Genomic DNA, 12,239 nt, shown 5'->3' with positions numbered 1-12,239 from the left:
CTTTGGAAGAAACTGCAGACAGCTCTGATTTACACAACTCTTTCTCAGGTGGAAAAGCACTCATGTCAGAAGTGTAAGGCTGAGGAACTAGCATTGAATATGTTGGTGGATGACCAATGTAAGAGGAGCTTTGTGATGTTCCACCAATCTCATCCGCCTTCAAATTCCCAGAAGTAGGAAGACCGTTGCCATCATTCATGGGATGACTTTTACCACTCCGGAACAACTGAACTGCTGACAAAAAGGGAACAAAATAGGCACGAAATGAGAACTGATCAACTCCCAATCTATTTTACTCTGCAAAATCATCTGCCTTTATTTCTAAACCATAGCTTCCATGCTTTTCATACCACTGCCACATGCATTCCAATAAGATATTAGGTATCTCATGTCTGCACAAAGATGCCCCAACAACCTGGTCCTGTAAGCACCTATTACAGCTTATTATATTTGAAGAATGACAAATGACTGAAGAGGAAAAGTGGAGAAGTCTTTCAAACTCAGTAATTGGAGAACCAGTGGCCATCTGAACAGCTTCAGATGCCAATCGCATCCAACAGACATGATTCACTGCAGGCAGAATCTTGACCAAATCAGTTTCAACTGAAGAAAAGTTTTGATCTTTAGGTTCAGTTGTCAAGCGATTGACTGCAACATGCTTGCTATTTTTTCCCTCGAATGTGTGGGCACTAGTATTCTTCAATTTTGGAGCATAGTTTTCATCCTCCTGAGAAGTACTTTCTGAAATCTTGTGAAAGATCAGAGGCAGTTGAAACAATGTTGATCATGCCTCCACTGGCTGCTAAGCCAGCAAGAACACCAACATGCTCAGAATATGCCAAAGCCCCAGTTGTAAAGATGGCAAGCTTTCCATAGGTGGATGCAATAGACCAATTCGTGAATCAATTTCGCATCGAACCAGCCTAGATCGGATCCACCCCTAATCGGGCTAATTCAATGTCGGTCGCATTTGAAACAAGTCATAATTTAATAATCATTTACATCCAAAAGAGTTAATTTAAAATCAACTAGTTAATGTTCAAACTCAATTTGAAAATAATTTAATTTTATATTTTGTTGAAATTAATTTAAACGTGAATAGTTAAATCGGTTCAAACTCTATTCATTTATAAAAAACAGTAGAATCTTTGGCTTGAATTTGACACATTCGATTCTAACTAAATTCGAGTTCTAACCGATGTGATTAAATCCACTGGATTGACAAATAAATCAATTTTGAACTAAACCAGCCTGGATCCGATCCACCATAGCTCCACTATAAAATTTGGTGGAGTGGCTCCCATAGTTGCCTTAGACTACTTTTAAGTCCCCATTCAAACTGGTAGTCCAGCTAATCTATAAGCTTTGAACCCATAAATTGACTTGGAGAAACTGGCATAATTTGGAGTTAACTTTCACACAATTAAGTCTTTTGCAACCAAATCTTCCAGTAAAATCAAACTAGCCTTAAATTATTTAAACAAACGTGTAAAAATTGAAACTTTAAGTAAAGTAGAAAGAAAAAGGCTGAAAATTAACATTACCACTGACGGCTTTGCCTGAAGAGGCCACAACACAGGTTTGAATGACTGTGTTCTCTTGCCCGGTAAAGGGTTGCTTTAAAAAGCTGAATTTTTCAAGAAATTTAGTCCCAGTTTTGACGAAGAAGAACCCCAGAAGGCCAGCAGAGACATTGAGAGAAAGAACAAAACCAGTAGTGAGATTCAACTTCATTGCTATGAAGCTGAAAAGTATACTCAATACGAAGCTCACAACAAAGGCTCTCATTGTCAACTGTCTCCTCCATTAAGGAACCGGCTTGTTCTCAAAAACCTTCTCCGCTGAAGACCCCTCTTCTTTCTCCTTCTTGGCATGTTCATAATCATCTTCTGAGTTGACAACGTCCTCAACTCTTCTTGTTCGTCCCTCGTCTCATGTTGTTGATTAATATGCATTTTTGTAATGGTTTTCCAGATGAGAAAAAGAAATAAATATGCATATTGGAGATGCGAATCAATGAAGATGCAAAAATACGAATCTTTGAAGATTCAAGATGACGATTTTATAGGGAATGGAGAAGTTAGTTGGACACTTGGACTCGGAGTCAGTAGGAAAGCAAGATAGAGATTATTGTCACCTTTTATCACGTCAGGAGTCTTCCGTCTAAGTTCGAACAGAAAGGAACTGAGGTTAATTCAAGCTTGGTGAGTTATTTTCAAACTAACTCGAGCTTAGATTGGGAAGAATTAAGTTTGTACTTCAGTTAGTTTAAATTTAATAAGTTTTTTTTTTTAAATTAGTTTAAACTTAAATCTGATTATAATACTAAGTTTAGATCAAATTTGACATAATATTATTACCAAATTAAAATCAGTTAACGTAATTTTATTTGATTCATATTGATTGAAAAGATATCATTTTGGTGATTTGAATCAAAAATTTTTAAGTTTACCAATTTAACAAATCAAATGCTCCTTAATTTAAACTCAAGTTTGAACTCGATAAACTCAAGTTTATACTTATTTAAACCTTAATTAAATTAAGTATAGTGAGGAAAGTAAATATACTATGTAAAGTCCTATAATTTTAACTTTTCACAAATTCACTTCCTTAATCAATTTTATAAAAGTGTTTTAATTTATGTATAAAGATATTTTAAATAACAATTAATTTGATAAATAGACAGGACAATGGCCATGTTCGCTTAAATCCGATGCAAATGCAATTTGTCATACCTAGGGATCATCCCATGTCATGCCGGACAAGCATGGCAAAGTAAACCCGTGGTACAAAGCCCACTATGTATAATAAAGTAGATGGATACAAATATAAATAATAATATATCATTGTATAATTATATAATTTTAAATTACATTAACAATAATAATAAAATTATACACACATACTTTCACAAAGTTATTAAGTTTTATTTTCAATTCAAAATCATCAAATTATATGCATATAGTTTTATTGATTTCGAATACATGTTTTTACAATCGACAATAATATTATATGTACCCAATTTTTATTATCTAATTAGATATTTAAATAATATACATTTGATTTAAGATTAAGAATAAAATAGTATCCAATATCATATTATCAAACATGAATAATATTAAATGTAATAGAGTCATTGAATATACAATTACTATGTCAGTTATGTCAGAGTTTTATTTTTTATAGCATGATTAATATCTTACTATTTCATCTCAAGTTAACAAATTCAAATTTTTCACATGAGAGATAATGTTACTTAAGCCGTGGTAATTGTTGTTTCAAGATATATTGCAGATCGAAGGAGCATTGCTAGAAAGCTAGCGGACAGTGCATTCTTTTCCCTTGGCAGAAGACAACCCTCTTTTCATGTTCTTGTTGAGGCTCAATTTTCTTCCTCCCTTCTACAAATATTTCCTGCATCAGAAAAGAATTTCAGGTTCAATACTCAAACAATAGGTTAAAGCAACTCAATTTCTGGGTTGAGATCTCAACAAACCTCGAAGAGATCTCTGTGCATACAGCATAAGTACAGGACCAAGAGCATATTGTTTAAATCCCCTTGCCATCATTGCTATCAAAACCCGTGGGAAGATATCGATTCGAAAAACAGTTAAATCTTCAGCCCACCAATCAACAATGGCCTTTGGATGAGATGCCATGGTTGAAATTGCTCCCTCAGTACCACTCTCAGCTCTACCAGATACAGAAAACTGGTTTTCTTTACAAGCTATGTATGCTACTGCATTTATGCGACGACCACCGATTTTACTTTCTCTGCAATTGGAAGTGGGCTCTCTGACATATGTAAAACAGTAACTGCTCCTGCAAGGCTCCTGAGTGCTACTTCATTCAAGTAAGCGTCAGCTCTTCCAACCAAATTTCCAACTGCATATTTCTTGGTCATCTCAGGACACTGTGCCGCACATCTAAGCAGGGCAATGTTTTCTGTGTTGATCCCAAAATGAATTCCATAGCAGAATTTTGCTCCAAGTTCAAATGCCTCTGCCTCTGCCTCTGCCCCGCCCGGAGCATCAGATACTTCAATAACAGCAAGATTAGCTTCACTGGATTCAGATACCAACTTCCTTATGTATCCACATTTTGAGACCAATGGAAACTACCATTAGCGTAGGAGATAAAATAGCAAACATATCACTTATTGACTTGATTCTCTGACTTCTTATTTAGTACGTAGTGGAGCAAAAATATATTTGAAACTGAAAAGCAATAGTTGAGAGGAATCACACCTTATATGCAATGAAAAGGAAGTTCCTCTAACATGAAAAGTTACATCACTAGGAATCTCCTAGAAGAAAATCCTGAAACAGAATAAGGAAAAATAAGGACTTGAATAACCCATATAAACATGAGTTTAAACTTGAAATGAATGAGGAAAAACAAAGGATTGGAAGCGAACCATTCACTGTCTCTCTTCACGGCGGTGGACAGGAGCTCCTTCTTAATGGCCATGCTTAGACTGGTGGGCGTATCTATGTTTTTGTTTATCTCTGATTTCTTGTTGTGGTTTAGTAATGATTCTTCACATACATACATATATGTATATGTATGCATATGAATGTGTATGTATAAATTTATGTATGTATAAGTATGCATATGTATGTGTGTGTGTGTATATATATATATATATATATATATGTGTGTGTGTGTGTGTGTGTGTGTGTGTGTGTGTATAGGGCTGGATTCGAACCGAGCCGAGCTCGGCTTGCAGCCAGCTCGATCTCGGCTCAGTTCATATATGAGCGGCTTGAGCTCGGCTCGGCTCGTTTCGGGCTTGGCTCATTTCGGCTTGGCTTGGCTCGTTTTTTCTTATCAAAACGACATCGTTTTGTATAAAAAATTTTAAAAAAAATCAACTGAGCCAACTCGAGCCAGCTCCAGCTCGATCGAGCTCGGTTTAGCCGAGCTAGTTTCAGGCTCGAACCGAGCCGAGCCGAGCTTGAGCCGAGCTTGGCTCGGCTCGAATCCAGCCCTATATGTGTATGTGTATGTATGTATGTGTATGTATATATGTATATGTATGTGTATGTATGCGTATGTATATGTATGTGTATGTATATACGTATATGTATGTGTATGTATGCGTATGTGTATGTCTGTGTATGTATATGTATGCATGTATGTGGTATGTGTATGTATATGTATATATGTATATGCGTATGTAGGTATGTATGTGTATGTGTATGTGTATAAGTAGGTATGTAAATGTATGTATATATGTATGCAGGTATGTATATGTATGTATGTATGTATGTATGCATATGTATGTCTATATGTATATGTATGCATATGTTTGTGTATGTGTATGTAGGCAAGTATATGTATGTTTGTGCATGTATATGTATGCATGTATGTATGTAATATGTGTATGTATATGTATATATGTAGGTATGCATGTATGTGTATGTAGGTATGTATGTGTATGTATATATGTATATGCATATGTATGTGTATGTATGCGTATGAATATGTATGTGTGTGTATGTGTATGTGTATAAGTGGGTAGCCCATTAATACCATTGTAAAGGTGTTGTTGGTCATAGTAAAACACTAGAACTACCGTTTGAAAGAGGAGCTGGTCGTTTTCTGCAGCATGAGCACAGGCCTCTCGAGAAAGCTTCTTACAGTCCATCAAGCTGCAAACTTTCTCCCTCTCCAGGTCACTTTGAGTAGGATGAGCCTGTGAATATTGAAGCAAAAGATTGATCAAATTGAACATAATGCACCTTGAGGTAGATGCCTATGGCTCTCTATATATATCCCATCCTCTATTACCCTTGATTGCTCTGGAATAAGTTCAGCAAGACTAATGAATTTTGCGACAGATAAGTTACAATCGGAGGCTATTTCAGCAAGGTAGTTCTCCATTAGCTTCCCAACCCATTCCATATCATTTATTGTGGGAAAAACACGATCTGCTGAACTGTCCACATCAAACAATGTATCCCTGGTAAAAGAATACACAGTAATCAATAGATCATCCAATACAGCATGTCCCAATTGCAAGGCCATTCTCTTCTCCAAATCAAGCCGGCAAGCAACTGTTGTTTCAAGATATACTGTAGATCGAAGCAGCATTGGTAGAATGCTAGCGGACAATGAATTCTTTTCCCTTGGCAAAAAACTCACTATTGTTTCTAAGACAACCCTCTTTTCATGTTCTTGTTGAGGCTCAATTTTCTTCCTCCCTTCTACAAATATTTCCTGCATCAGAAAAGAATTTCAGGTTCAATTCTCCAACAATAGGTTAAAGCAACTCAATTTCTGGGTTGAGATCTCAACAAACCTCGAAGAGATCTCTGTGCATTCAGCATAAGTATAGGACCAAGAGCATATTGTTTAAATCCCCTTGCCATCATTGCTATCAAACCCTGTTGGAAGATATCGATTCGAAAAATAGTTAAATCTTCTGCCCACCAATCAACAATGGCCTTTGGATGAGATGCCATGGTTGAAATTGCTTCCTCAGTACCATTCTCAGCTCTACCAGACATGGAAAACTGGTTTTCTTTACAAGCTATATGTGTTATTACATCTATGCCACGACCACCAATTTTACTTTCTCTGCAATTGGAAGTAGGCTCTCTGACATATGTAAAACGGTAACTGCTACTGCAAGGCTCTTGAGTGCTACTTCATTCAAGTAAGCGTCAGCTCTTCCAACCAAATTTCCAATTGCATAGTCCTCAGTCATCTCAAAATACTCTACCGCACATCTAAGCAGGGCAATGTTTTCTGTGTTGATCTCAAAATTAATTCCACAGCAGAATTTTGCTGCAAGTTCAAATGCCTCTGCCTCTGCCCCTGCCCCGCCCAGAGCATCAGAGACTTCAATAACAGAATATCGGCTTCACCAGATTCAGATACCAACTTCCTTATGTATCCACATTTTGAGACTAATGGAAACTGTCATTACCGTAGGAGATAAAATAGTAAACATATCACTTATTGACTTGAAACTGAAAAGCAAGAGTTGAGAGGAATCACACCTTAGGTTTCACTCATCTTAAAATTGATGATGGTATGTAAATGTCAAAACTGAGCTACCCATGGCTCCAGGGATTTCAGGAAACCTTCTCTGGTTCTTTGTTCATCTTCCTCATATTCGCAGGCTATAGTTTCAGAGTTATATTTCTAAAGTAATGTTTGCATCGTTCATGTGCTGTTTGTTCAGACCAGTCATTGCTCAAACCATCCATTTGACGGGATCAATGTCTAGTCCAAATTCGAAAACATTACTTGACAGTTAAAGCCTTAAGAAATATAGACTTGAGTGTAGTCGAAGGAATTATACACAAGCTATTTGAAATTTTAAAAAAAAAATTTTAAACATTTATTTATGAGCTAATTTTTGTTAAAATTTTTTGTTAGAGAAAAAGGTAAAATTATTATTTTCCCTCTAAATTTTAAAACTCTAAAAATTTATAATATTTTTCTTCTTAATTTGGAAAACTAACATTTTCCCCTTAAGGTTAAGTTTTGAAAAGTGACATTTTTCCTTTTTCAAATTTCTTGATGATTTTCCAATGAATGACAACCGCTCTCTCTCTCCTAATAATAACTCTTTCCTTGACACATTATTTGGACAATAAAGGCATCGTATAGACGAATTGTCGTTGTCTAGACGATAACGATGATGCATCCAGAGTAAGAGTTCATCGTTTTTTATGTCTACCTTTCATTTGGATGCATCGTCGTCATCTAGACAATGACAATTCATCTGAATAATGTCTTCATCATTCAGATAAAATCTAATTGAAGAGAGAGTGCTTCGGATGAAGAGAAGGTGTCAGAAAGAGAGCCATTGTTAGAAGTGAGAGAGCCACCATCATTTGCTAAGAAATTTAAAAGGGAAAAAATATTATTTTTTAAAATTTAATACTAGAGAAAAAATATTAGTTTTTCTATTTAAAAAGGGAAAATAATATAAAATTTTAAAATTTATAAAAAAAATATTAATTTTATATTTTTATTTAATAAAAAAATTTAATAGAAATTAATGTATAAATAAATTTTTGAGTTTTTTAATTATTTTAAATATATTTTTGAGATTCTTGGATGAAAAATCTTTTTTGACCAAAAAAATACCTTAAAAAACAGTGGATATTTGGTTGCCCATCTTTCGCCTAGTTTCCTAGTCAAATAGTCAAATCACCAGCTGAAAATCTAGCTAGTACACCTTACCTACCGAATATTTTATGAGAGTTTTTAATGTTGATCTGAAAAATTCGGTTTATCCCAAAACCATCATTGTCCTTTAATGGAACGGAAATTCTTTAAATTTTTCTTACGTCAACATTACAAATTTTTTTCTTCACCTGCTTAATATAACAATAAAATTATGTGTATTTATTTTAGATGTATAAATATATACATATTTATATATATCATCATATAAATAGATAATTTTAAATTAAGAATAAAATAATAATCAATCATATAATGACACATATAAATATATATATATTTATGTATCCAAAATAGATATACATAGTATTATTCTTAATATAAACCCTATTGACAAATTCCAATTCAACTTCATTGATTTTGATTGTTGGGTGGATGGAAATGGAAATGGTCTTCCACATTCGAGAAGGATTTAATTTCTGTTGTCCTTTTTTTAAAAACAAATACAGGAATGAAGACAAAGATGTAATGTTCTTATCTAAACTCTAAACATATCAATCTATTTTTAGATTAAAAATCCTAACTTCAGAAACAAACATTCTAGTCCCAACTAACAATTAATAGGTTTACGGATAGATTCAATTTACGGTTAAACCCAAACAGGGTATATTTTGAGTTTGATATGAAATTGATGGGTTGAAATTTAAATTTTATTTAAAAATTATTTAACATTCCACTAAATCCGAATTCACTTAAATTTAAACATTCAAATCAATTTGTTTATGAAAAAAAACCCAATCCTTAACTTGAATTCCATTGGTTTGTTCATACTACCATTTGAACTCTAAGTAGTTTGAATGCTTGTGAAATATCTACGGAGCATGGTGAATATGATCGATGTAACAGTGGATAGATATTAAATCTAATGCTGATTAAGGACAGAGCCACCATGGTAGGTGCCACTAGCGGTGCATATAAGGACAAAAGGCTGTATGATAAGTAGAGAAGCCGTGTCTGTAACTGAAACTCAAAAAGTAGAGTCAACGGTAGCACTTTTAACAACCTTTCTTTCTGGGATTCGGTAAGTAATAAGTGATAACCACCTTTCAAACAATCTTTAAGTCCATATCTAACTAAGAAGCACAGATGATCCATAAATCAAACTCCAACCACAAATTCTTTTCCATGTGTTAAATACTACAACAATTACAAACTCAATCTTAAGCTCTTCACTAGCTCTTGGTTTGTAGTAGAGCCTGAAGAATCATGGCCGTGGAAACTACTCCACTTCTTGATAACCAAACATTCCCCCAAACCAATGCACACGATGAGGAGCAAAAACCAGTTCATTTTGTCAGGGCGTTTGGCCAAGAATCAAAGAAACTATGGAAACTTGCAGGACCGGCTATCTTCACTGCCCTTTGTCAGTACTCACTCGGTGCACTTACTCAAACATTTGCTGGTCTTGTTAGTGAAATCGACCTTGCTGCTGTGGCCGTCGAGAACTCCGTCATTGCTGGTCTCGCATATGGAGTCATGGTGAGTTCTCTATTTAGTTTTAGCAATTTCCCAGCTAGGAAAAATCTGTTTTTGTCCTACGCATGCTGACCAAAGTAGCCGTAACACCTATATCCAAACTCCAGAGTAGTTGCTTTGCCTATGATTTTGTAATTTCAGTATGATAACATAACACGTGTAAAAGAATTTAAGTGGGATGTTGTTCTAGAAACGGTAAGAGATGAAGCGAGTAAGCTTGTGATTTGAAAGTGCTCTGTTTTTTTGTTTTTGTTTTTTTTGTAACTTTAGTTAGTACTGGTAGCTGTAGATAGGGTTTATGTTAATTTTGATTGAATAAATGCAGTTGGGCATGGGAAGCGCACTGGAGACACTGTGTGGTCAAGCATACGGTGCAGGGAGACTGAGAATGTTAGGGATATACATGCAGAGATCATGGGTCATTTTGCTCACTACAGCTTGTTGTCTTCTTCCCATTTACATTTGGTCTCCACCAATTCTTGAGGTCTTTGGAGAGACCACTGAAATCTCGGAAGCCGCTGGTGGGTGCCTTTTTTAGCTTTATACTGTTCATGACACTAAAATTCTAATTCTATAATTTAACTAACATGTCATACTTTTATGATGAAATTATGTAGAATATTCAATGACTATGCAGTGACATTTTGATGCAGGTAAATTTGCTCTGTGGATGATTCCACAACTATTTGCTTATGCAGTGAATTTCCCCATACAAAAATTCTTACAAGCGCAGAGGAAAGTCTTGGTGATGGCCTGGATATCAGCCATTGTTCTGGTGCTACATGCATTTTTTAGCTGGTTCCTGATATTGAAATGTGGTTGGGGCTTAACTGGAGCAGCCATTACTCTAAATTTATCATGGTGGCTCATTGATATTCTGCAATTGTTGTACATTTTCATAACCAAGTCAGATGGTGCATGGAGCGGATTCTCATGGCTAGCATTTGCAGATTTGTGGGGCTTTGTCAAGCTTTCCTTGGCTTCTGCTGTTATGCTATGGTAAATATCTCTAAGCCTACTGTCTAAATTAAGAGTTGCATCATATCGATGCTGTACTGACATTTTTTCTTTTTTGAATTTGGATTTCAGCCTGGAGTTTTGGTACTTGATGATATTGATTGTGATAACAGGCCGCTTATCTAACCCCTTGATTCCAGTTGATGCCATTTCTATTTGGTAGGCTGTTAATTAAATTTTGTTCAGCATAAAAGAAGATACAAAATCAAGAATCAACTACAATACTAAACTGAAACATCTTGCTTTCCAGTATGAATATTCAAGGTTGGGATGCGATGATTGCACTTGGATTCAACGCCGCAATCAGGTAATGCCCGTTCATTTAATTAACCTGCAACATCTTGTTTTCCAGTATGGACAGCCATTTGTGTCAATGACTTACCATTTCTATTGTTGTTACAGTGTGAGAGTATCAAATGAACTTGGAGCTGGTAATGCCAGGGCTGCCAAAATTTCAGTGGTTGTGGTCTCTCTCACATCCATCTCCATTGGTGTTTGTGCCATGATCTTGGTGTATGCCACCAGAGACTATTTCCCTTACCTCTTCACCTCTAGCGATGCCGTCGCTGCAGAAACAACCAAAATTGCTATTCTGCTGGCAATCACTGTGCTTCTCAACAGTCTGCAGCCAGTCTTATCCGGTAACCTACTGAACTATTCTATACTTAGATTGTCTCGGAAATTAAAGTTCCATCTCTGTAAATATTGGTTTTGTTTGGTGTTCAGGTGTTGCTGTTGGAGCTGGATGGCAATCTCTTGTTGCATACATCAACATTGGATGCTATTATATTGTTGGACTGCCACTGGGCATACTCCTGGGATTCAAATTTGATTTTGGAGTTGAGGTGAAATAAAATTATATACTCCAATGCCTTTTCTTGATCATATTAATATCAAATCAAATCTCTTTGAAACTACAAAACTTTTACTTTGTTGGTTCCAGGGTATATGGGGAGGAATGCTTGGAGGAATTTGTTTGCAGACCATAATTTTGATAGTGGTTACTTCAATAACCAATTGGAGAACAGAAGTCAGTTTCTAAAAACCATTGTCATTTCCTTGCCTATGATATGATATTTAACCACAATGAAATATATTAACTGGGTTGAATGGTTTGCATTTGCAGGCTCAACAAGCAGAAAGCCGTGTTCGGAAATGGGGAGGTTCTATCGCAGATCAATAACAAGTTTTACAGTTTGAGGGGGCAATGAGAATGAATTTGTGACTGTGTCCTCATTTGAAGGGGGTGACTGAGACACAGGGTTTTGTTGTATGCATGTAGTAGGGATTTGGTCGTTCAATTTTGTTGTACCAGGGATTTACTATAAGCAGTGTTCTATTCTTTCAGCTAATTTTTGATTGATTTTATCACTCATTTTTCTTGCCATGGTCAATCAACTTCGAAACCACTGTATCATTCAAATGGTTGAAATCATTGTTTCATTGTTTCATAATTTATCTTGATAAATTCGAGTAATCCAATTGAACATAATGACTAGGAGTTAGGGGTGAATTCAAGTAAGTTGAGCTAGAATAGGAGT

General features: G+C 35.5%; 1 protein-coding gene and 1 pseudogene across 1 annotated transcript; one reads left to right on the top strand and one right to left on the bottom strand.

Moving 5' to 3' along the window:
- Positions 1–3,209: 3,209 nt before the first annotated feature.
- On the bottom strand, positions 3,210–7,121 carry LOC123202924 (annotated as a pseudogene).
- A 2,186-nt stretch (positions 7,122–9,307) lies between these two features.
- Positions 9,308–12,066, top strand: LOC123203166 (protein DETOXIFICATION 33-like). The gene is made up of 9 exons (XM_044619376.1): positions 9,308–9,684; positions 10,007–10,202; positions 10,335–10,680; positions 10,771–10,857; positions 10,949–11,005; positions 11,101–11,339; positions 11,425–11,543; positions 11,642–11,728; positions 11,825–12,066. The coding sequence occupies exons 1-9, from the start codon at positions 9,412–9,414 to the stop codon at positions 11,879–11,881; spliced, it is 1,461 nt and encodes a 486-aa protein (XP_044475311.1). The 5' UTR covers positions 9,308–9,411; the 3' UTR covers positions 11,882–12,066.
- Positions 12,067–12,239: the final 173 nt, after the last annotated feature.

This window comes from Mangifera indica, chromosome 19 (assembly GCF_011075055.1).
Source record: "Mangifera indica cultivar Alphonso chromosome 19, CATAS_Mindica_2.1, whole genome shotgun sequence".
NCBI lineage: Eukaryota > Viridiplantae > Streptophyta > Magnoliopsida > Sapindales > Anacardiaceae > Mangifera > Mangifera indica.
The sequence above is the reverse complement of the archived record's forward strand: the minus strand, read 5'-3'. Positions and strand labels throughout refer to the sequence as shown.